The sequence below is a fragment of the Zea mays genome, chromosome 5 (genome assembly GCF_902167145.1).
Source record: "Zea mays cultivar B73 chromosome 5, Zm-B73-REFERENCE-NAM-5.0, whole genome shotgun sequence".
Taxonomy (NCBI): domain Eukaryota; kingdom Viridiplantae; phylum Streptophyta; class Magnoliopsida; order Poales; family Poaceae; genus Zea; species Zea mays.
This window is the reverse complement of record NC_050100.1, coordinates 49388679-49414334: the sequence shown is the minus strand read 5'-3', so window position 1 is coordinate 49414334 and position 25656 is coordinate 49388679. Positions and strand designations below refer to the sequence as shown.

At 44.2% G+C, this 25656-nt stretch overlaps 1 protein-coding gene, 1 long non-coding RNA gene and 4 other non-coding genes across 6 annotated transcripts; 1 reads left to right on the top strand and 5 right to left on the bottom strand.

The window, feature by feature from the left end:
- Positions 1-6337: 6337 nt before the first annotated feature.
- LOC111589463 (small nucleolar RNA U31b) lies at positions 6338-6423 on the bottom strand. The gene has a single exon (XR_004849881.1). It is a non-coding gene; the product is annotated as a small nucleolar RNA U31b (small nucleolar RNA).
- A 257-nt stretch (positions 6424-6680) lies between these two features.
- LOC111589449 (small nucleolar RNA snoR77Y) lies at positions 6681-6763 on the bottom strand. Its single transcript, XR_004849869.1, has one exon. It is a non-coding gene; the product is annotated as a small nucleolar RNA snoR77Y (small nucleolar RNA).
- A 250-nt stretch (positions 6764-7013) lies between these two features.
- On the bottom strand, positions 7014-7122 carry LOC111589447 (small nucleolar RNA Z107/R87). Its single transcript, XR_004849866.1, has one exon. It is a non-coding gene; the product is annotated as a small nucleolar RNA Z107/R87 (small nucleolar RNA).
- Positions 7123-7221: 99 nt separating this feature from the next.
- Positions 7222-7305, bottom strand: LOC111589450 (small nucleolar RNA snoR20a). Its single transcript, XR_004849870.1, has one exon. It is a non-coding gene; the product is annotated as a small nucleolar RNA snoR20a (small nucleolar RNA).
- A 72-nt stretch (positions 7306-7377) lies between these two features.
- On the bottom strand, positions 7378-8283 carry LOC100277243 (uncharacterized). The gene has a single exon (NR_157080.1). It is a non-coding gene; the product is annotated as an uncharacterized lncRNA (long non-coding RNA).
- A 178-nt stretch (positions 8284-8461) lies between these two features.
- On the top strand, positions 8462-11471 carry LOC103626319 (pentatricopeptide repeat-containing protein). The gene is made up of 2 exons (NM_001364072.1): positions 8462-10497; positions 10601-11471. The coding sequence occupies exon 1, from the start codon at positions 8505-8507 to the stop codon at positions 10395-10397; it is 1893 nt and encodes a 630-aa protein (NP_001351001.1). The 5' UTR covers positions 8462-8504; the 3' UTR covers positions 10398-10497; positions 10601-11471.
- The last annotated feature ends 14185 nt before the right edge of the window (positions 11472-25656 follow it).

Sequence of the window (25656 nt, the reverse complement as noted above, 5' to 3'; positions counted from 1 at the left end):
TCAGACTTGTCATGAAGAAAGAAGATCCAAGTATATCTTGAAAAATCATCAACAATTACCAGACAATAGAGGTTGCCACCAACACTAGCATAAGTTGTTAGTCCAAATACATCCATGTGAAGTAATTCTAGTGGCCTTGATGTTGACATAAAAGCTGAGTGATAGCAACTTGCTTTCCAGCCTGATATGCACTACAAAGCTTGTCCTTTTCAAATATATCATCCTTCAATCCTCTAATCATGTCTTTCTTTAGAATCTTCTTGAGTGTGCTCATTCCAACATGTGCAAGCCTTCTATGCCATAGTCATCCAAGAGATGCTTTGGTAAAGAGGCAAGTCCTTATGTTTGCATCTTCAGAAGAGAAATCCACTAAGTATAGGTTATTGTATCTAAATCCTTTGAATATCACTGACTTATCATCCATTTTAGACACAACAACCTATGTAGGAGTGGATAAGCACTGAAGGCCAAGACCACAAAGTTGACCCACTGATAGCAAGTTGAAGCTTAATGGTGCAACCAAGAGAACATTTGAAATTGTCACCTTGCTAAGACCTTGAACTTTTCCTTTTGAATTATCCCCCAAAAGTGATCTTATCTTGTTCATCAACATCTTCATATATTGAGTGCATCCACTGTCAATTACCCAATGGCTACCACCGGTCTTGTAGTTCACCTACATGAACAAATAAATCAAGCTTTAATCTTGGGAGCCCTATTTTGCATAAGACCAGTAACTTTCTCAACCAAGGACTTTGCAACCTAAATTTGTCTAGGTCTACTTTTTCTTGGTGAACCTAGGAATGTTACTATGATTGTTCCATTTGCAACTTTTCTTAGTACATAATGAGCATTAAAAGAAAATGGTCTTGAGTGCTTTGACAAGGGAGTTGGTGATGTGACTTTGCAGTTGTGGGCAAAATGTCCTTCTTTTCCACACTCATAGCACTCTTCCCTAGTCCTCATTGGAGCACCCGTGCAAGGGTATCCCTCCCCCTTGGTCCTCGCAAGAACCAAGTGCTTTCTATGAGATGATTCTTTGCCATTCCGGCGCGGTGGATCTCTCACGACCGCATACAAACTTGAGCCGAGTCACCAACAAGTCCTCCGGGGTGATCACCGCACTCCAATCGCCACCAAGTCATCTAGGTGATACCGATCACCAAGAGTAATAAGCTATAGACTTTCACTTGACCAAGAGAAGCCTAATGCATGTGGTGTGTGCTCTAGGTGGCTCTCATGCGCACTAATGAGGTCCTAACACGGGTTTATGATTTTCTAATCACCTCGCTAGGCTTTGTGGGACTTGCAATGCACTAGCAATGAATACACTTGAATGTGGGCAGCAAGACCCCTAATGTGGCTGGTGGAGGGGGTATAAATACCCCTGAAAGGGAAATAGGGTCAAACCTTTTCCTAAATGATTTTGGTGGTTGAATTGCCCAACATAAACAATTGGACTAACTAGTTTGCTATAGATTATAAGTTCTACAGGTGCCAAAGGTTCAACACAAACCAATAAAAAGTCCAAGAAAGGGTTCAAATAGAAAGGAGCAAAACCAACCGAAGGCAGCCTTGGTCTGGCGCACCGGACTGTCCGGTGTGCCACCGGACAGTGTCCGATGCACCAGGGTGGATCCACTCTGAACTGCTCAGCTTCAGGAATTTGGGGAGCCACTCCACTATAATTCACCGGACTGTCTGGTGTAGCACCGGACTGTCCGGTGTGCCATGCAGAGCAACGGCTAACAGCACCAACGGTCGTCTACAAAAGTGAACAGTGCGTGAACAGTGCGCGTACAGAGCGCGCAGAGTCAGAGTAGCGCTAAAAGGCGCACCGGACAATAAACAGTGACTGTTCGGTGCACCACCGGACTGTTCGGTGCACCACCGGACTGTCCGGTGGCCCCACTTGTCAGAGCTCCAACGGTCGAACCCCAACGGTTGGGTGACGTGGCTGGCGCACCGGACTGTCCGGTGCGCCCGTCGATAGACAGCCTCCCCAACGGCCACTTTGGTGGTTGGGGCTATAAATACCCCCCAACCACCACACTTCAAGGCATGTAGGTTTTCAGCCAATACATTCAATACAAGAGCTAGTGCATTCAATACAAGACACAATTAGATTGAATCAAAGCCTCTCCAAGTCCCAATTCCACTCAAAAACAATTAGTGACTAGACGAGAGAGTTTTGCCCGTGTTCTTTGAGCTCTTGCGCTTGGATCGCTTTTCTTCTTCCCCATTTCTTGTTCCCAAGACATTTGTAATCAAAGCAAGAGACACCAATTGTGGGGTGGTCCTTGTGGGGACTAAGTGTCCCAATTGATTGAGAAGAAAAGCTCACTCGGTCTAAGTGACCGTTTGAGAGAGGGAAAGGGTTGAAAGAGACCCGGTCTTTGTGACCACCTCAACGTAGAGTAGGTTTGCAAGAACCGAACCTCGGTAAAACAAATCTTCGTGTCATTCTCACTATTTGCTTGTGATTTGTTTTTCGCCCCCTCTTTCGGACTCGCATTTATTTCTAACGCTAACCCCGGCTTGTAGTTGTGCTTTAAGTTTGTAAATTTCAGATTTGCCTATTCACCCCCTCTAGGCGACTTTCAACCCCCAACTACCAAACTAGTTGTTGCTGGAGCTTTCTACGCATGGGCGCACCGGACAGTTCAGTGCGCCATCGGTGCGCTAACAGTGCACTCCAACGACTAGTTCTGGCAGCTAGTCGTTGCCCTGACGGCGTACCAGACAATGAACAGTGACTATCCAGTGTGCACCAGACAGTCCAGTGCGCGTGCTAAAATTCGACTTTCCAAAGTCGTTGTTCTCGGGTTTCTCGAGGGCAAAGGGGCTGCCTTGGGGCAGGCTGGCCCCACTGTCAGGGGGTGCACCAGACAGTCAGGTGCTCCTAAGACAGCAAACCCAATTTCTTTTCCTTAGGTTTTTCTAAACCGTTTTCGTTCTAACTTGTGAGTGTGTTATAGAGTGGCACATAGTGATAGTTATAAGTGTGAATGTGCACCAACACTATAATTCTCTTGGTCAAACTACTCATCCACAACCCCTTTTTATAGTACGGTTAAAATAAAAATAGAAGACCTAATACCAAGTATCCACAACTCCTTCGACACTGGGAATATTAAGACCTTCATCTTTTGATTCTCCTTTTTCAGCCGTCGCTTCAAGTTCTCATCTGAGGGATTGTTTTCACCGTTGCAACGCAACCTCCTATAATGCGACCTAACTTAACATTTGCTCTGCAAAACACATGTTATTCACATATAATCTTATGTTGTCATTAATCACTAAAACCAACCAGGGGCCTAGATGCTTTCAGGTGCCCCTACGCAAAGGGAAGCCCACGCGAGGGCCAAGCACCTCGGTCGAGTTACTCCGTAGAGAGCCGCATGCCTCCTTCACGCGCAAGTGGTGCTCCGCTTCTGGCTCCGCTCAGACGCTCCCCGCCGACTCCATTATCGAGCTTCCGGCCGAAACGCCGCAGACCTCGTTCCCTCCGATATACAGTGGCGACCGTGACACAAACTCGATTGTCACGACCTCCCAAGACTCTCGCCCCACTCGGTACAATTACAACGGCTCACGCAAGAGCCGTAGAGTTGTGTGATTTTTCTAAACTTACTCAACTAACTATGATTCACCTAAAGCAAGCGCTAATGTGGTCTAACAAACCTAAGCACTTCACAAAGCATGTACGCTAATTACCGAGTGATTCTATTAAGCACTTGTGTGTTTGAGCAATTAAAAATGTCTACAATATGTCTTGGTATGTTGCTTAGGCTCCCAAACCTTGAAATGGCCAGTTGGGGGTATTTATAGCCCCCCCCCCCCCCACACAATTATAGCCGTTGGACAAAATCAGTAGCTTTTTGTCGACGGGCGTACCGAACAGTTCGGTGCACACGGGACATGCACTATTAACTGTTCGGTGCCCTGGCCACGTCAGCCGACCGTTGGGGTCTATAGCAGTCGACCGTTACCAGACTGTCCAGTCCGATGCTACATCCCGAGGGCGCCTGGTTGCGGGCCCCTCTACACAGACTGCCCGGAGTCCCACCGGACAATCCAATGCACAATGCGATGACTGCCCACTTCATGAATTTCTTCGTTGTTTCCTTGGGCTTCTTTTGTTCTTGAGTCTTAGACTTCTATGCTTCTTTTATGTCTTATTTTGAGGTGTTGCATCCCCAGTGCTTTAGTTCAATCCTCTTCGCATCCTGTGAACTATAAACATAAACACTAGCAAACTCATGTGTGGTCAATCTGGTCGTGCGCGGATTAACCACAGATTTGCATAGGAGGCTGTGGTTGTCCAGGGTAGTGTGTTTATCGACATCCCGTAAAGGGGTTGTGACTGGTCATGACTCCTTGTAGCCAATAAATCACGCATATTTCCCCCCGTTTCAACCTCGTGCGAGGGAAAGTTTACGATGGTAGATTTATCAAACACACACACTAGCCTTTTATAATCATTTTGCATACCCACTACAATCTATTGCATTTGGTATCCAAGCTCATCTATGTAAGCTGATTGGATTTCATTTGTTTCGCTTGGGGTAGTTGTGATAGGTCAAAGTGAAACCAGATCAATCGCCCGTTGTCGAACGACCTTGTTGTTCCTATCCACTTTGAAATTGGCCAGGAACTTTGCTTTTGCTCGAACTTCAGTCAACAAGGTTTCACAAGGAACTAGATCAATCTCCTCGAACTTGTTGTTCTTCAATCAACAAGGTTTCACAAGTTGGCTCGATGATGTTGTTGAGGGAGACGACAAAGCTAACTTTTGAACCGGACATTAAGGGTTGATCTAATAGGTCTTCATGTGAATTCCCCAGCGATGTAGCAAAAAAGTGTGACGCCAATATGGACACCAGTCACTACGAGTACTAGTGGCAGTACTCTCTGCAAAAGCACGGACGGTCCGTGACTCAGGCCAGACGGTTCGCAACCTGGTGCAGAGACTAATGTTCCTACCTATCAAGCCAGACAGTCCACGACTGGTGGCCAAAGGGTCCATGCGTACGAAGCAGCATAGGAGTTTACCAAACAACACCTAGATGGCTAGATCTCACCATCGAGAGAGACCCCTTCGGGGAGGAGAGATTTTAGGATTTATCTCAGGATCAGCAGCCACCCAAGACGCCTCTAAACGACATAAAGACGAAGAGAGGTGAAGATTAAAGAGAGGAAATTATGTTACTATCTACTCCTAGGGCAAAAGGTAAAGAACAAAAGATAATTTGATTGTTGATTCGTAATAGAGAAAGTCTAGCCTTGTTTTAGAGACATTCTCCAATAGCTCCTGTGAGATTAGAAGGCTAAACACAAGTTTTAACTGCTTGATTCGATTTAGATTGTTGGTTCTTCAATTGACTATAACCCTACAAATATAAGAGGGGAGGTCTAGACCCGAATCTAAACGTTCTTTGATGTCCGGTGCTTGCCTAGTGCTGCATATGACCTTCCTTCTAATTCAATCTGAAACATATAGGGAAGATTGAACCGATGCGCTATGATGTTTTTCAATTTAAAAGATATAATAAACATTTCATAAGTATTTGATATTTTTTAACTATCACCAACTTAAGGTCTCGTTCCCTATCAATATGGATCCTATTATATAAGACAAAACCACTTTTGTAGTGTTGATAGAGAATGAAATTTCTTAGACTTTGAACATGAAATGGTTCCACCTCATATACTGAAACAAGTCATCCCAAAACTACTGCACGTGGCCACGTGGGCTGAGACCAAGCGCAGGGGCACAGCCTGTGACATCGAGTCTAGCAAGTCAACACTAAATGATTTTAGATCGTGTCTTATAGACTATGATTTTTTATCTTCAAACCATCAATAAGACTCAATACATTCAGCTCTAATGCAAAATGATTATAGGGGGCTCGTTTCCACCCATCAGACCGCCCAAAAATATGTACAATCCATTTGCATAGTCTCTTGACTAAATACTTTTGTAGTTATTAAAAGACAGCCAACAAAAAATAACATTGTATTCTTTTTATTTTTAAAATATAATTATTAGTTCATATATTGTTATTTATAATTTATATAATGTTTGATAATTATAAGACCTTTTTATTGTTTAAGGAATTGCAAATATGCGTTTGCTGTGCTGAAATTCAAAGAAACAACAAAAGCCAACGATCAAGGTGTCGGATCCAGGTGAGTTTAAGCTCTTGCAATGCAACTAAAACATGTCATGAACCGATGATGTGTAAATGAAGAAAAACATGTCATGAACCAATCGGATGTAAATGAGAAAAAGAACAGACTACGTAAGCAGACTTGACTGCAAATTGATACAATGGAGTCAGATTCGATAAGATGTCAATCAGCACAGATACGGGAAGTCCGGATCTAAGACTGGGGCGACAAAACCATATCATCAACCTCCACCACAGCAGCCAACAACAAAGAATCAAAAGATAGTAAAACAACACTGTTTCAACAAACAATCCAGAAAACCTAATAAAACTCAGAGCCACTGTCATCAGGCTCCAATCCACATGTGAAAAAAATGAATAAACTGCCTAGGCCTATTCAAAGCACCACAGGGAAATAATCATATTGAATATCCTATGGAAATTCATAGTAATCTAATGATATGAAACTGAAACATTGTAAAACAGATAGAATATAGATGTGTGGAACAAAAGCCTCATAAAGCCAGACAACAGTCTTCACAAGTAAATCTGATGGTAATTCCAAATGTATAGCTAATCATCACAGGCTCAACTGTGAACACACTACTTTATAATTTTGAACTGCAATGATTTAAGAGTTCATGGACCAAAAAAGCAAGCATCAACAAAAAAAGGTGCCAACAAGGCTGATGAAACAAAATCTGCCAGCAAGTGCAATTCAATTAATTCTGAAATCAGGAGAGGGAGCTCTTGACACATCATTACAACACAACCCAGAAATTGTACATTAAAGACAAAAAGAATTAAATTGTAAATGGCTGAGGACAACAAGACAAATCGTATGGCTCGGTTCAAATGGATAGTCGGCATACAGATCAATCTCTTCTATAGAGATAGACATGTGATTTGGTCTGTTGAGCTTGAATATTTCCAAGTCGTCACAGCCACATTTATTTATATATATACACAAACATTTAAAAATAATTAATGATTGGGAATGTTAATATCTGAACACCAATTGCGGTAAAGACCCATATGTCACCAAATGGCCTCAGACCGTCCTAGTTCATGATAAATATCAACAGATTAGACAAAATTTTGCCTCGTCTGTAACCATCATGTCATCAAAGGCCAAGATCAACGATAATAGTAAAACAGCTATTTTTTCTACCAACTATTGAAAATAAAATAAAGAAATGTGTCAGAAAAATGTTCTCAGCACCCTTTTTGAAGGAATCAGACAGGGATAACTGTATTTTAATTGTGTTGTCATCATCCACATCTCTAAACAGAGGAAAGAATCAAAAACAAGTTTCAAGAATCTATCAGATCTTCCTATTCAATATGAAAGAACTGTCATGGTACATCACAATCGAACAGATTGGACGCTTTCCCTTTCAAAGTTTCACATCATTTAGATCCTGAAACAAATGGGGGAAAATGTAGAATATTTAACATGTCAATACTATATGCGAGCTTTCCAGGGCCGGATTGGCATAAGAACGCAACCAATAAGGATATGACCGCACATCAAGAGAATAGCATGTTGCGCCCGAGCCATTATACCGTGAGGGAACAAAATCATCCTCCGGAATTGGTAATGGACGCATGCAACAAAATATATTTTTAATAACTACGAAGAACCAACAAGCATAATGATGGTTTGTGAGATGAGTTCAGACAGCCAAGGGTTTGGTCTTCAACTACCACCAACGAAGTAGTAGCATCAGAAACTCTAGTCCAAAACACAGTTGTTCATCATTGCTCAAAATCTCACTATACCATAGCATTATAACAGGAAATAAAGACCACTAGTCTAGTACATATATGAACAGCAAAAAAGGCTAAGACTGTGAATTGGGAGCTCAGACAGCCAAGGGTTTGGTCGTCAAATACTACCTTCGTAGTATCAGAAACTCTAGTCCACAAAGATTGCTCATCACCGCTCCTATCGCAAAAATCAACCATTCCACACATAAAATAAAAGAAACAATCTTGATACACGACGAAGCTTGAATGTTCAAATCAAAAATAGGTGATCCAAGTTAAAAAAAAGAGGCGGCGAGAGTACTCATATGTAGATGCATCGACGCCGTCGGCGGCAGTAGTCGGAACCCTATGTAGGAAGAGGCAGGCGTCAGGTGATTATTTATATCCTCTTGCTCTGCGACAGAAGAAAACCTAGATTTGTATGGGCCTCTTTGCGCTGCTTGGGCTTTTGTGGGCTGTTTGCACTGCTTGGGCTTCGCCAGGTAGAATAGATGGAACCGCAATTTTTGGCCGCGGTGACTCCTCGCCGCCGGCGCGCTGTGCTCCCGTCATCAAAACACGATGCCGCCGCCCCCAGCCGTGCCACACGACGTGGGTGCTGTCCTCCGCCTCCTGGAGTCCCGCGACCTTCCCGCCGCCGCGCGCCTCGCCGCCGGCTCTGCTTCCTCCTCGCCGCTCCCGCTCGCCGCGGTCCTCCTACACCGCCCGCTGCCCCCGCGCCTCGGCTACAGCCTCCACGCCCGCGCAGCGCGTGCGGGCCTCCTCGCGGACCGCTACCTTGCTAACGCGCTGCTCGCGTTCTACGTCCGCCTCCCGGACCACCTGCCTCACGCGCTCAGGGCGTTCGACGACCTGCCCCGCCGCGACGTCGTCGCGCACTCCTCCGTCCTCGCTGCATTCCTCCGTGCGGGTCTCCCGCGCCGCGCGCTCCTCCAGCTCAGGACCATGGCCTCCGGCGGCTACGGCGCTGACGACGACGTCGCCCCCAGCGCGCACGCGCTTTCCGCCTCCGCCAAGGCGTGCGCCGTGCTGCACGACCTCCGCGCGGGAGCCTGCGTGCACGGGACCACCGTTGTGCGAGGGTACGGCGACGATGGCGTCGTGCTGAGCGCGCTCGTGGACATGTACGGCCACTCGGGTGCGCCGGGCGACGCGCGGAAGGCGTTCGAGGAAATGCGCGCACCGGATGGGATATGCTACACGTCGTTGATATCAGCATTCGTGCGGAACGACTGGTTCGACGAGGCCCTGCGGTGGTTTCAGGCTATGCTCAGGACAGATGGGGTTTGGCCGGACGGCTGCACATTTGGCTCTATGATGTCGGCGCTTGGGAACATGAAGAGAGCGAGGCAGGGTAGGGAGGCACACGCGCAGGTTGTGACACGTGGCCTGTGTGGGAACGTCATCGTGGAGAGCAGCACACTTGACATGTATGCCAAGTGTGGTATGATGGTGGATGCACGCAAGGTATTCGACAGGATGAAGGCTCCGAATGCAGTTTCATGGTGTGCCCTGCTTGGGGGGTATTGTCAAACTGGGAAGCATGAGAAGGTTCTCTCGTTGTTTCGACAGATGCATATGCAGGAGCAGGACGATGACTGGTATAGCTTAGGGACTCTTCTGCGATCTTGTGCTGGTCTGTCTGCAGTGAAGCTAGGAAAAGAAATCCACTGCCGTTCTATGAGGATGAGAGGATGCGGAGATGTCATTGTTGAATCCGCACTCGTGGACCTGTACGCAAAATGTGGTGCAGTAGACTATGCCTACAGAGTATTCAAAATGAGCAGTGTCCGCAACATGATTACTTGGAATGCCATGATTTGTGGTTGTGCTCAGAATGGCCATGGTGAGCGAGCCATCAGCCTGTTCAATGAGATGGTTAGAGGAGGGGTCAAGCCAGACTACATCAGTTTCATTGGTGTTCTTTTTGCTTGTAGCCATACTGGGATGGTTGAAGAGGGAAGGAACTACTTCAACTCAATGAGCAAGGACTATGGTATTCCCCCTGGTATTGAACATTACAATTGCATTGTTGACCTCCTCAGTAGAGTGGAGCTTCTAGAAGAGGCTGAAGATCTTGTAAACAAGTCACAATTTAGAGATGATTCATCACTGTGGGCAGCAATACTTGGTGCCTGTGCCACACATACTAACCCAGATGTAGCAGTAAGGGTTGCAAAGAAGATGATGGAATTGGAGCCTCAATACCACCTGAGCTATGTTCTTCTTGAAAATGTGTATAGGACGATTGGGCATTGGGAAGACGCTGTAAAGGTAAGGAAGCTGATGAAATCAAGAAAGGTAAAGAAAGAACCTGGAACAAGCTGGATTAATGCAAACAGAAGCAAACTATACATGTGTAATGCTAAGGGGGCAGCCTCAGAGCCTGTAGCTTCTGAGGACTTCAGGAAGTGCAGTTCATTGACTGATTTAGCTTGTGATTTTGGTATCTGAAATAATGCTTATAAGTCATTTCTCAACTGTACTGACAAATTTTAGCAGCTCTTGTTTCAAATCTGTTGCACAAGCCCTCCGCATATGTTATTCTCTCAGGGTAACTTACTTGATACTGTTCCAGTTCTAGCAGCTGATGGATTTCTAACATGTAGACGAATTGCATATGGCTTGGAGCTTCTAAAATTTGGTGTTGTGTACAGGATTGGTGATGGGAGAAGTACAAAGATATGGAGGGATAACTGGATTCCTCGGGGACACAAGCTGAAACCAATAGATTGTACTTGTCTTTGGTGGGTGCATCAATTAATTGATTCTCAATCTAACCCTTGGGATGAAACTACAGTGAGAAGGTTTTTTCTATCCATGTGAAGATGCTGAAAATTTGAGGATTAGGCTTCTTGGTGAAAAAGACAACAGGACTGCTTTGTGTGGCATTATTATGAAAAAAAAATGGGACTGTTTACAACCAGGAGTGCATATAGAGTTGCCATGTGCTTGGCCACTTGCACTAAAGTGTGGGTGAAACTGGTGGAAACTCAACATCTGAGGAAGGGAGGTAGATTTGGGAGGAGCTATGGGAGCTGAAGATACTGGCAAAAATCAGAATCTTTGCATGGAAAGTCATAAACAATGGATTGCCAACTCGAGCTAACAAATGCTTTCGACACTTACCTACACAGACTAATTGTGAGTCATGTGATCATGACATGGAGGACCGCTTCCATGCATGTGATTCCTGCCCATCCAACTGCTCACAGATTTGAATGCACAACCCTTGCTGCAGAGGATGACATCAATGGACAGTCTCTTGTCTAACTATACAGAGGAGGTAAAAGTAAATTTCTTAATGCTCATTTGGTTGACCGGTTTGTTTGTAATAATGTTTTAGAAGCTACGGCTTGTTCGCTGCGGCTTGCTGCGGCTGCAATCCGGCTGCGGCTGCGGCTTCTACAGTATTTTTCTCTCTATGGATTGCAGCTGCAGCAGTCCAAACAGCTGCAACAGTGTCGGCTTGCAGCCAACCGAACACGCCCCTAATGGCAACATACATTGCATGGTTCAGTTGTTTTCTTAACCCAGTACTAGCCAGTTGCCCGTGCTTTGCTACGGTTTTCATATATCATATAAATAGGAATTGAAATATTTATTCAAATATAATTATTGATTATTTCTAAACATTAAGATACGTGTGGTCTAATGATTAGCCCTAAATTTTTGGAGCTGTGGGCGTGGGTTCGAGTGCTCGCTCTCTACTATTTTTTGCTTGCGTCGAGACGGGGCGTGTGGGACGGACCTAGAGTGTCTTCGTGGAGGATAAAGTCGTGGTAGCACCAGATGCACACATTAGGTTTTTAATAGAGTAGTAGTATAGATATGTACTCCCTGTCACTTGTCCGACAACAGTAGGTTGATTACAGCAGGGGCAAAGTCCTGAGCTAATACCAAGTCTTGTGCAAGAGCTGGACCCCGCCATGTGAGGATACTCTGAAAATTAATGTTGATGGGGGCCTTCAACGCTGACGCTAGCTCAACAACAGTGGGTATAATTATCAGGCCAGCCAATACTTCCTGGTGATTGCTTTTCTAATGCAGTGGTGCTGAAGGAGATGAGGCTGCATCCTGTCTTGAAGGCATCAGTTCTGCGCCTTGCTGGGCTCATTGCTCATTTATCCTGGAGACTGATTGTGCTGCAGGGGCTAGAAAGCTAAGGTGTGATGTCATTGATACAACCACTGATCCAAGAAGCTCTTCAAGAAAGTGACTCTGTTTATCGCCTAGAAGTCTTGAAGATTAGGTGTGAAGCGTGACCAGAATAAAGTGTTTAGCTAGTCCACATAATTATTTAGGGTCTGTTCGTTTTGCTCTGAGTACATGTGGATTGGATAGGATTGGATGATTTTCAATCCTAAACAAGTCAAAATCTTTCATAATTTTTTTCCAATCTCATTCAATTCACGCGGGATAGGAGTAACCGAACAAGTTAGTGTGTATTTGGTTTGATGTACATGAAGGGATGGAATGGGGCGTCCACAGTTTTTATAGTGTTTGGATGAGAGTCACGTAGTGGCGAGGTAAACACCGGAGTAGTTTTTGGTGACGACGTGATCCCAAAAATCGAGAGGACGGTGTCGCCCCTGTCTCATACTACTTTTAACCTCAAACCAAATACTCTAAGCCGTGAGGATCGATTGTGTTTTTTCTTCTTTTTATATGGACTTTTTTGCTCTCCTTTTTAATGACATTAAAACCTTAATCTTTGATGAAAGCTCTAGTTCGCAAGCAAAATTGTAGGAATCAGCATCGATTTGATCTGCAAAGATAATCATATCTGATATACATTTTGCAACCACAGCCTCTTAGACTGACCGCAACGCTACCCCTAAATTTATATATATCACACGATGCAGCCACGTCATTAAGATTTTTTTTCCCTATATTCACTCCTTCCGCAACGATTTCCCCTACATATTCCCCTATCTCCCATTGTCCATATATAAAATATATATTTCTTTCCAACTACCACATTTTTTATTCCTTTATTTTCATCCTATGCACGGTCAGCCTAGTCCATTTAGGTAATCACAAAATTGTGATTAAGGCAAACAAAATAAACACGTTATTTCGTAACGTATATTTTGGGGAAAATGTTAATTAACTATGGACATTGGACCATTCTTTCAAATAAAAAAAATACCATTCACAAGTAATTTGTCATCGTAAGGATATTCTAGATACAATTGACGAAGTAAGGAACCAAAAATCTACAACAAAAAACACCGGCTACCAATGTTCTGAAGAAACTTATCAGGAACCTTGTCCACCATCTGTTGCAGCGAACCAGCCTGCATGATTAAAAGTATAGTATTAATCAGAACATAACAACTACAACTCAAAAAATAAAAAAGCGTAAAGGTGCAACTCCACAGGGCCACATTGACAATGAAGAAAACAGTCATAGTTACAAAAGAAAGAAAAGGGCTATTTAGGGGGTGTTTGAATGTACTAGTGTTAATAGTTAGTTTGCTAAAAATTGATAGTAGAATTAACTAGCTAACAAATAGCTAACTAACTATTAACTAATTTACTAAAAATAACAGGGCTATTTAGGGGCTATTTAGGATTGTTTGGATGTCTCCAACTAATTTTAGCAACTAACTATTAGCTTTAGTGTATTCAAACATTTTCTTACTTTGTTCATCCCTATCAAGAGAAATAACAGGTTCATTTATGAATTATATCAGGCATCCATTGCAAAGACATCTTGATAAGTCCATTGACTACTGAAAGAGAAATGTGCCATTGGACCATTTCTATAAATGTTTTGGTGATTAGATGTCAAACACATAATGTTTTGGTTGATATGTGCTAAGTATCAAAGAGATGCAAATTAAGAATCAAGATATGACTCTAGCCTTAGTGAATTGTTTTGGTACTAACATATTCCTCTATGTGCTAGAAACCCTGTCAAATCAAATGAGATTGGGTTGGAGAAGTTTTGCTAAGTCCAGCCAGACTTGCACCAGCCTACGGTGCACCAGACTGTCCGGGGTGCACCGGACAATGTCCGGTGCCCAGGCTGGCGCACGCGACGAACTCGCTGCTCTCGGAAAAAGTTGGAGGAGCCGCAGATATAATTCATTGGACTGTCCGGTGTGAACCGGACTATCCGATGAGCCAGCTGCACCCGCGCCAACGGTCGGCAGCGCAATTAGCGGGTGACGTGTGGCCCGCGCCAACGGTCACAAGGCCGCACTGGACTGTCTGGTGTGCCATCGGACTGTCCGGTGTGCCAAGAGGGTCGTGGCTGCAATGGTCGGCTTCGCCAGAAAAGGAAGGAGATCGCACACTGTTAACTGTCCGGTGGTGCATCAGACTGTCTGGTGTGCCCATGGACAGAAGGCAACTATTGCCTTCCAAATGGAGATCCAATGGCTCCTAGCTGCCTTGGGGCTATAAAAGGGACACCTAGGCACATGGAGCAGCACACCAAGCACCTCTTAAACATCCTAAGACGCCTAGACTCTGCAAGCATGCATTCGTTTCTTTGTGTTTGAGATTTGAGCACTTGTCTGAGCTGTGAACTTGTTGCGTTGTGTTGTGTGCTCGTTTCTTGACTTGTGTGCGTGTCGTTGCTGTGACTCTAGCACTTGCATGTGTTTCTATTCCCTCCCTTACTCTTATGGTTTAAGTGTGATCGATCTTGTAAGGGTGAGAGGCTCCAACTTGTGGAGATTCCTCACAAAGGGAATACTTGAGAAATGGAAGAAAATCGTGGTACTCAAGTTTGATCTTTGGATCACTTGAGAGGGATTGAGTGCAATCATTGACCGAAGAAGGTCACCACAACGTGGAGTAGGCATTGGCCGAACCATGGGATAAAATCATCGTGTCTCTTGTGTGACTTTCTATTGTGATTGCTTTCTTCCTTAGAGTTCTCACTTAATCACTTGCGCTATTGTTCCTAAGTTCAAATACACATTCTAAAGGAACAATCAATTGAAGAGTTATTTCCCTCTCAATTCATAGCACCTTGGTTTTGACTTCACCAACATTTTATGAACCAAGTTTGTTTTGTTATTCTTGATTTTTACAGGATCACCTATTCACCCCCCTGTAGGTGCTCTCAATTGGTATCGGAGTCGTACTCTTCATTCAGAGACTAACCGCCTGAAGAGATAGATCCTAAAGGCAAAAGGATGGTGATCAACAACAAGGAGAATGAGACTCTCTATGTTGACGAGGCAAAAGGTGACAAGCCTACTGACTCAGGCTTGAGTCACAAGAAAAGGACGGGAAGAAGAAGAGGCACATTAAGAAGATCATCTACTACGACAGCGACGTCTTCTCTTCACCAAGGGACGACGACGACTCGTCCTCAAAAACAAAAATGGTTAATCAAAACTATTCTTTTGATTATTCTCGTATGCCCTACAATTCGAATGCACATTTATTGTCTATTCCTCTTGGAAAACCCCTTCACTTTGATGGAGAAGATTATTCTTTCTAGAGTCATAAAATGTGTAGTCATTTATTCTCTCTACATCCTAGTATCTGGGAAATAGTGGAAAATGGAATGCAATTCGATAGTAGTGATAATCCTGTATTTATTAATGAGCAAATACATAAAAATGCCCAAGCTACTACTTTTTTGTTAGCATCTCTATGCAGGGATGAATACAACAAAGTCGGTGGCTTGGATAATGCCAAACAAATATGGGATACCCTCAAAATCTCTCACGAGGGTAATGACGCCACCATGATTACAAAGATGGAACTGGTGGAAGGTGAGCTTGGGAGATTCGTCATGAAAAGGAGAGGAGCCAACCGAAACATACAACAGGCTCAAGACCCTTGTGAACAAGGTCCGGAGTTATGGGAGTACAAGATGGATGGACCATGACGTCGTTCGACTCATGCCAAGGTCATTTAATGTTATTGATCCTCATCTTGTAAACCTTATTCGTGAGAAATCACAGGTACACCACGATGACGCCCGAGGAAATTCTCGGAAAATTCGTAAGCGGGCGCATGATGGTAAAAGAAGCTAGGTATGTTGATGACATCGCCAACGGACCACTCCCAATCTACGAACCGTAGCCTGTTGACCTCAAGGCAACAAGCAACAAGGAGACACTACCTAACAAGGTGGCACAAGTGGAGGCTGCAAAGCTCAACGAGGATGAAATGACACTTGTAATCAAGCGCTTCAAGACCGCTTCGAAGGGACGCAAGGAGTATCCCAACAATAATAAATCAAGGGGAAAGCGCTCCTGCTTTAAATGTGGTAAGTCTGGTCATTTTATAGCACAATGTACCGATAATGACAATGATCATGCATAAGAAAAGAAAGGGTCAAAGGAAAGGAAGAAAAACTATAGGAAGGCGAAGGGCGAGGCGCACATTGGCAAGGAATGGGATTCCGACTGTTCTTCATCCGACTCCGACGATGAAGGACTAGTTGCCTCCGCCTTCGACAAGTCCTCCTCTTCCCCAACGAACATCACATGTGCCTCATGGCTAAGGAGAAGAAGATACATACACGAGATACCCCTAAGTACACTTCTTCTAGTGATGAGGATTCTGATGATGATGTAGATTATAGTGATCTTTTTAAGGGATTAGATAGATCTAAAGTATATAAGATCAACGAACTAATTAATGCCCTTAATGAGAAAGATAGATTGTTAGAAAAACAAGAAGATATTCTTTATGAGGAACATGATAAACCTGTTAATGCTGAAAAATATCTTGCTTTAGAAGTTAAGAGAAATGAATTTCTTGCTTCTAAATTATCTTCTTGTAATGATTCTATTTCTAGTCTTAAGAGTTTAAATGCTGATTTAAATGCTAAGCTAGAAAAAGTTAATGTGGCTAGTTCATCTGTAGAGCATGTTGTTATCTGCAATAGGTGTAAAGATTTTGATATTGATGCTTGCATTGGACATGCCTCTACCATTCTTAAGTTGAATAATGATGTTGATAATCTTAGTGCTCAACTTAAAACTTGCAAAAATGACTATGAGAAATTAAAATTTGCCAGGGATGCCTACACCATTGGTAGACACCCCTCCATTAAGGATGGACTTGATTTTCAAAAGGGAACCAAGAACTTAACAAGCCAAAGGGCCTCCAGTCTCAATAAGGAGAAAGGGAAGGCTCTTATGGCTTATAGCTCTTATTCTTCACATGACCAAAAGAACCATGTCTATCTTTATGCTCATATTAAGAATGGTTCTAGTGATGTTCATCATGATAGGTGCTATAATCATGTTGTTTTACCTGTTCATCATGATGCTGCATTTAATTTTCATGTCATGTTTGCATCTAGTTCTTCAAATGCTCATGGTAGAAATAGACCTAGGCGCCATCATGTTTCTTCTCATGCGCCTAGAAAGGCATCAAATGGACCAACAATGCTTTAACAAACATGTGATGCTTCATTTGTTCTTTTATGCAAAAATAATAAAGTAGTTGCTAGAAGTTTGGGCCTAAGTGCAAGAGAGACAAAACTTGCATCTGGGTTCTAAAGTCTTTTGTGACTAACCTTGTAGGACCCAACAAGAGTTGGGTACCTAAAACCAAAGCTTAAATTATCTTGCAGGTTTATGCATCCGGGGGCACAAGCTGGATCATTGATAGTGGATACACAACCACATGACGGGGGAGAAGAAAATGTTCACCTCCTACGTCAAGAACAAGGATTCCCAAGACACTATCATCTATAGAGATGGGAACCATGGCAAGGTCAAGGGTTTGGGTAAAATAGCCATCACTGTCGAGCATTCAATTTCAAATGTGTTTCTAGTAGAATCGCTCGAGTACAATTTGTTGTCTGTAAGTCAATTATGTCATATGGGTTATAATTGTTTATTTACAAATATTGATGTATCTGTCTTTAGAAGAAGTGACGGTTCATTAGCTTTTAAGGGTGCATTAGATGACAAGCTCTATTTAGTTGATTTATCAAAAGAGAATGCCGATCTAGATGCATGCTTAATCGCTAAGACTAATATGGGCTGGCTCTGGCATCGTCGTCTAGCATATGTTGGGATGAAGAATCTTCATAAGCTTCTAAAGGGAGAACATGTGTTAGGACTAACCGATGCCTGTTTTGAGAAAGACAGACCTTGTGCAGCGTGCCAAGCAGGAAAGTAGGTGGGAACTACTCATCAAAGCAAGAACGTGATGACGACATCAAGACCACTGGAACTCCTACATATGAATCTCTTCGGGCCCATTGCTTACCTTAGCATCGGGGGAAGTAAGTGTGGTCTTGTAATTGTTGATGATTTTTCCCGCTTTACTTGGGTATTCTTTTTACAGGATAAATCTGGAACCCAAGTAACTTTAAAGCGCTTCCTAAGGAGAGCTCAAAATGAGTTTGAGCTAAAGGTGAAAAAGATAAGGAGCAACAATGGATCTGAGTTCAAGAACCTTCAGGTAGAAGAATACCTTGAGGAGGAAAGCATCAAGCATGAGTTCTCCGCTCCCTACACACCACAACAAAATGGTGTGGTAGAGAGAAAGAACAGGACGCTCATCGATATGGCAAGAACAATGCTAGGTGAATACAAGATACTTGAGCGGTTTTAGTTGGAAGCTGTAAATATAGCTTGCCACACCATAAATCGGCTCTATCTTCATCGCCTCCTCAAGAAGTGAAAGGGAAATGTGCCCTTGGGCCATTTCTAAGTATTTTGGTGATTGAGTGCCAACACAAGTGCTTAAATGTGAATTCATGATTATGGATGGACAAAGTGCAAAACAAGAGCAAAGGTATGTTTCTAAGTCTTAGTACATTGGTTTTGTGTACTAATATACTTGTCTAAGTATTAGAAACAGAAAGAAGAGGAAAAGAGAAGAGTTGGCTGTGTACAGCCAAAAGGCTGTTTCGGTCTAGGGCACCGGACTGTCCGGTGGTGCACCAGATAGTGTCCGGTGCGCCAGGCTGCCTCGAGCGAAGTGGCCGCTCTCGGGAATTCGCCGACGGCGTACGGCTAAAATTCACCGGACTGTCCGGTGTACACCGGACTGTCCGGTGAGCCAACGGTCGGCCGGGCCAACGGTCGGCCGCGGAATCCGCGCGCGACACGTGGCCGAGCCAACGGTCGGAAGGGGGCACCGGACTGTCCGGTGTGCACCGGACATGTCCGGTGCGCCAACGGCTCTCTGGCAGCCAACGGTCGGTTGCGCCGTTTAAGGAAAGAAATCGGGCACCGGACAGTGTCCGGTGTGCACCGGACTGTCCGGTGCACCAGTCGACAGAAGGCAAGATCAGCCTTCCAGATTTGCTCTCAACGGCTCCTAGCTGCCTTGGGGCTATAAAAGGGACCCCTAGGCGCATGGAGGAGCACACCAAGCATTCTTACAACATTCCTAAGCACCAAGACATCGATTTCACACATTTGGTTCATTGTGATAGCATCTAGAGCTCTTGTTGAGTTGTGAACTCATTGAGTTGTGTTGCGAGCTCTTGTTGCGACTTGTGTGCGTGCTGTTGCTCTGATTTTGAGTCTTGTGTGTGTTGCTAGTTCCTCCCTTACTCCGTATTTCTTTGTGAATCTCAAGTGTAAGGGCGAGAGGCTCTAAGTTGTGGAGATTCCTCGCAAACGGGATATTGAAAGGCAAAGCAAAACACCATGGTATTCAAGTTGGTCTTTGGACCGCTTGAGAGGGGTTGATTGCAACCCTCGTCCGTTGGGACGCCACAACGTGGAGTAGGCAAGCGTTGGTCTTGGCCGAACCACGGGATAAACCACTGTGTCATCTCTGTGTTTGATCTCTTGTGGTATTGTGTTTTGTTGAGACTCCTCTCTAGCCACTTGGCGATTATTGTGCTAACACTTAACAAGTTTTTGTGGCTATAAGTTTAAGTTTCACAGGATCACCTATTCACCCCCCCCCCTCTAGGTGCTCTCAATTGGTATCGGAGCCGTTCTCTTCAAGAAAGGGACTAACCGCCCGAAGAGATGGATCCTAAGGGGAAGGGAATCGTGATCAACGACAAGGAGAAAGAGTCCTTTGTCAATGAGCCAAGGGATGATAAGTCCAACGACTCGGGCTCGGGCCACAGACGCAAAGATGGGAAGAAGAAGAAGACAAGACGCATCAAGGAGATCGTCTACTACGACAGCGATGAGTCTACTTCCTCCCAAAAGGACGACGACCACAACGACTACGAGAGAAAGAAACCGGTCAATTCGAACTTTTCTTTTGATTACTCTCGTATTCCTCAAAGTACTAATGCTCATTTACTATCTATTCCACTTGGTAAACCTCCTCATTTTGATGGAGAGGACTACGGATTTTGGAGTCACAAAATGCGTAGTCACTTGTTCTCTCTCCATCCTAGCATATGGGAGATTGTAGAGAGTGGAATGCACTTTGATAGTATGGATAGTCCCATGTTTATTAATGAACAGATTCATAAAAATGCACAAGCTACTACTGTGTTGCTAGCCTCTTTGTGCAGGGACGAGTACCATAAGGTGAGCGGCTTGGACAATGCCAAGCAGATCTGGGACACCCTCAAGATCTCTCATGAGGGGAATGATGTCACCCTGCTCACCAAGATGGAATTGGTGGAGGGCGAGCTTGGACGATTCGCAATGATAAGGGGCGAGGAGCCAACACAAACATACAACCGGCTCAAGACCCTTATCAACAAAATAAGGAGCTACGGAAGCACGCGATGGACGGACCACGACGTCGTCCGCCTAATGCTAAGGTCCTTTACCGTTCTTGATCCTCATTTAGTGAACAACATTCGTGAAAATCCTAGGTACACCAAGATGTCGCCCGAAGAAGTTCTGGGGAAGTTCGTAAGCGGGCGAATGATGATCAAGGAGGCAAGATATGTGGACGACGCGTTGAACGGTCCTATTCATGAGCCTCAACCCAGTGCTCTCAAGGCAACGAGGAGCAAGGAGGCGCTACCGAGCAAGGTGGCGCAAGTTGAGGCGGCCGGGCTAAATAATGAGAAGATGGCCCTCATCATTAAGCGCTTCAAGATGGCACTTAAAGGTCGCAAGGGACAGCCAAGCAAGACCAAGACAAAGGAGAAGCGCTCGTGCTTCAAATGTGGTAAGATTGGTCATTTCATTGCTAACTGTCCCGATAATGAAAGTGACTAGGAAAAGGGGAACAAAAGGGAGAAGAAGAAGCATTACAAGAAGGCCAAGGGCGAGGCACATATCGGAAAGGAGTGGGATTCGGATTGCTCCTCCTCCGACTCCGACAATGAAGGACTCGCCGCCACCGCCTTCAACAAGTCATCCCTCTTCCCCAACGAGCGTCACACTTGCCTCATGGCAAGAGAGAAGAAAGTAAGCACTCATGATACTAGTACTTATGCTTCTTCAAGTGAGGATGAGTCTAGTGATGATGATGAGATAGATTACTCATGCTTATTCAAGGGATTAGATAGATCTAAAATTAATAAGATTAATGAGTTGATTGATGCTTTGAATGACAAGAATAGATTACTAGAAAAACAAGAGGATCTTTTATATGAGGAGCATGATAAATTTGTTAGTGCACAAAATTCTCTTGCTCTAGAAATTAAAAGGAATGAAATGCTCTCTAGTGAATTATCTACTTGTCATGAATCCATCTCAAAATTAAAAAGTGTTAATGATGATTTGAATGCTAAGTTAGAAATAGCTAGTAAATCAACATCTTGTGTAGAATTTGTTGAAACTTGCAATAGGTGTAAAGATTTTGACATTGATGCTTGTAGTGAACACCTAGTTTCAATTTCCAAACTTAATGATGAATTGGCTAGTCTTAATGCTCAACTTAAGACTAGCAAGAGTAATTTTGATAAGCTAAAATTTGCAAGGGATGCCTACACAATTGGTAGACACCCCTCAATTAAGGATGGACTTGGCTACAAGAAGGAAGCCAAGAACTTGACAAGCCATAAGGCTCCCATCTCCGCCAAGGAGAAAGGGAAGGCTCCTATGGCTAGTAGTGTGCAAAAGAACCATGCCTTCATGTACCATGATAGGAGACAATCTAGAAATGCTTATAGGAGATGTAACGCATATGATGCTTTTGATTCTCATGACATGTTTGCTTCTAGTTCTTCTTATGTGCATGATAGAAATGTTGGTAGGAGAAATGTTGTTCATAATATGCCTAGGAGAAATGTTGTTAATGTTCCTAGGAAAGTAATGAATGAACCCTCTACAATTTATCATGCTTTAAATGCTTCCTTTGCTATTTGTAGAAAGGATAGGAAAATAGTTGCTAGGAAGTTAGGGGCAAAATGCAAGGAAGACAAAACTTGCATTTGGGTCCCTAAGGATATTTGCACTAACCTTGTAGGACCCAACATGAGTTGGGTACCTAAGACCCAAGCCTAAATTTGCCTTGCAGGTTTATGCATCCGGGGGTTCAAGCTGGATTATCGACAGCGGATGCACAAACCATATGACGGGGGAGAAGAAGATGTTCACCTCCTACGTCAAGAATAAGGATTCCCAAGATTCAATTATATTCGGTGATGGGAATCAAGGCAAGGTAAAAGGGTTAGGTAAAATTGCAATTTCCAATGAGCACTCTATCTCTAATGTGTTTTTAGTTGAGTCTCTTGGTTACAATTTGCTATCTGTTAGTCAACTATGCAATATGGGATATAATTGTCTTTTTACAAATGTAGATGTGTCTGTCTTTAGAAGAAGTGATGGTTCACTAGCTTTTAAGGGTGTATTAGACGGCAAACTTTATTTAGTTGATTTTGCAAAAGAGGAGGCCGGTCTAGATGCATGCTTAATAGCTAAGACTAGCATGGGCTGGCTGTGGCATCGCCGCTTAGCACATGTAGGGATGAAGAACCTTCACAAGCTTCTAAAGGGAGAACACGTGATAGGTTTGACTAACGTACAATTCGAAAAAGATAGACCTTGTGCAGCTTGTCAAGCAGGTAAACAAGTGGGAGGAGCACATCACAGCAAGAATGTGATGACCACTTCAAGACCTCTGGAGCTGCTACATATGGACCTCTTCGGACCCGTCGCCTATCTGAGCATAGGAGGAAGTAAGTATGGTTTAGTTATTGTTGATGACTTTTCCCGCTTCACTTGGGTGTTCTTTTTGCAGGATAAGTCTGAAACCCAAGGGACCCTCAAGCGCTTCCTCAGGAGAGCTCAAAATGAGTTTGAGCTCAAGGTGAAGAAGATAAGGAGCGACAACGGGTCCGAATTCAAGAACCTTCAAGTGGAGGAGTTTCTTGAGGAGGAGGGGATCAAGCACGAGTTCTCCGCTCCCTACACACCTCAGCAAAATGGTGTGGTAGAGAGGAAGAACAAGACGCTCATAGATATGGCAAGGACAATGCTTGGAGAATTCAAGACCCCCGAGTGCTTTTGGTCGGAAGCTGTGAACACGGCTTGCCACGCCATCAACAGGGTCTACCTTCATCGCCTCCTCAAGAAGACTTCGTATGAGCTACTAACCGGTAACAAACCCAATGTGTCTTACTTTCGTGTATTTGGGAGCAAGTGCTACATTCTAGTTAAGAAGGGTAGAAATTCTAAATTTGCTCCCAAAGCTATAGAAGGGTTTTTGTTAGGTTATGACTCAAATACAAAGGCGTATAGAGTCTTCAACAAATCATCGGGTTTGGTTGAAGTCTCTAGCGACGTTGTATTTGATGAGACTAATGGCTCTCCAAGAGAGCAAGTTGTTGATTGTGATGATGTAGATGAAGAAGATGTTCCTACGGCCGCTATACGAACCATGGCGATTGGAGAAGTGCGGCCACAGGAACAAGATGAACGAGATCAACCTTCTTCCTCAACAACGGTGGATCCCCCAACTCGAGACGATGAACAGGTTCATCAAAAGGAGGTGTGTGATCAAGGGGGAGCACAAGATGATCACGTGATGGAGGAAGAAGCGCAACTGGCACCTCCAACCCAAGTTCGAGCAGTGATTCAAAGGGATCATCACGTGGACCAAATTTTGGGTGACATTAGCAAGGGAGTAACTACTCGTTCTAGATTAGTTAATTTTTGTGAGCATTACTCTTTTGTCTCTTCTATTGAGCCTTTCAGGGTAGAAGAAGCCTTGCTAGATCCGGACTGGGTGTTGGCCATGCAGGAGGAACTCAACAACTTCAAGCGCAATGAAGTTTGGACACTGGTGCCTCGTCCCAAGCAAAATGTTGTGGGAACCAAGTGGGTGTTCCGCGACAAACAAGACGAGCACGGGGTGGTGACGAGGAACAAGGCTCGACTTGTGGCAAAAGGTTATGCCCAAGTCGCAGGTTTGGACTTTGAGGAGACGTTTGCTCCTGTGGCTAGGCTAGAGTCAATTCGCATCTTGCTAGCATATGCCGCTCACCATTCTTTCAGGTTGTACCAAATGGATGTGAAGAGCGCTTTCCTCAACGGGCCGATCAAGGAGGAGGTGTACGTGGAGCAACCCCCTGGCTTCGAGGATGAACGGTACCCCGACCACGTGTGTAAGCTCTCTAAGGCGCTCTATGGACTTAAGCAAGCCCCAAGAGCATGGTATGAATGCCTTAGAGACTTTCTAATTGTTAATGCTTTCAAGGTTGGGAAAGCCGATCCAACTCTCTTTACTAAGACATGTGATGGTGATTTGTTTGTGTGCCAAATTTATGTCGATGACATAATATTTGGTTCTACTAACCAAAAGTCTTGTGAAGAGTTTAGCAGGGTGATGACGCAGAAATTCGAGATGTCGATGATGGGCGAGTTGAACTACTTCCTTGGGTTCCAAGTGAAGCAACTCAAGGACGGCACCTTCATCTCCCAAACAAAGTACACGCAAGATCTGCTAAAGCGGTTTGGGATGAAGGATGCCAAGCCCGCAAAGACTCCGATGGGAACCGACGGACACACCGACCTCAACAAAGGAGGTAAGTCCGTTGATCAAAAAGCATACCGATCAATGATAGGGTCTTTACTTTATTTATGTGCTAGTAGACCGGATATTATGCTTAGTGTATGCATGTGTGCTAGATTTCAATCTGATCCTAAGGAGTGTCACTTAGTGGCGGTGAAGCGAATTCTTAGATATTTAGTCGCTACGCCTTGCTTCGGGATCTGGTATCCAAAGGGGTCTAACTTTGACTTGATTGGATATTCAGATTCCGACTATGCTGGATGCAAGGTCGATAGGAAGAGTACATCGGGGACGTGCCAATTCTTAGGAAGGTCCCTGGTGTCATGGAACTCTAAGAAACAAACTTCCGTTGCCCTATCCACCGCTGAGGCCGAGTATGTTGCCGCAGGACAGTGTTGCGCGCAACTACTTTGGATGAGGCAAACCCTCAGGGACTTTGGCTACAATCTGAGCAAAGTCCCACTCCTATGTGATAATGAGAGTGCTATCTGCATGGCGGAAAATCCTATTGAACACAGCCGCACAAAGCACATAGACATCCGGCATCACTTTTTGAGAGACCACCAGCAAAAGGGAGATATCGAAGTGTTTCATGTTAGCACCGAGAACCAGCTAGCCGATATCTTTACCAAGCCTCTAGATGAGAAGACCTTTTGCAGGCTGCGTAGTGAGCTAAATGTCTTAGATTCGCGGAACTTGGATTGAATTATAGCATACATGTGTTTATGCCTTTGATCATGTTCCTTTTGCATTTTGTTGTTTAGTATGGTGCTCAAGTTGTACAAACACTCCCTGGACCTCACAAGTCCGTTGCAAAGTGATGCACAGTTTTAGGGGGGGAAGTGTTACAACTTGACCCTTTGAGACTAAACATATGCTT

What these genes read in the sequence shown, in the direction of transcription:
- LOC103626319 (NM_001364072.1), top strand. Translation starts at nt 8,505, where the DNA reads ATGCCGCCGCCCCCAGCCGTGCCACACGACGTGGGTGCTGTCCTCCGC.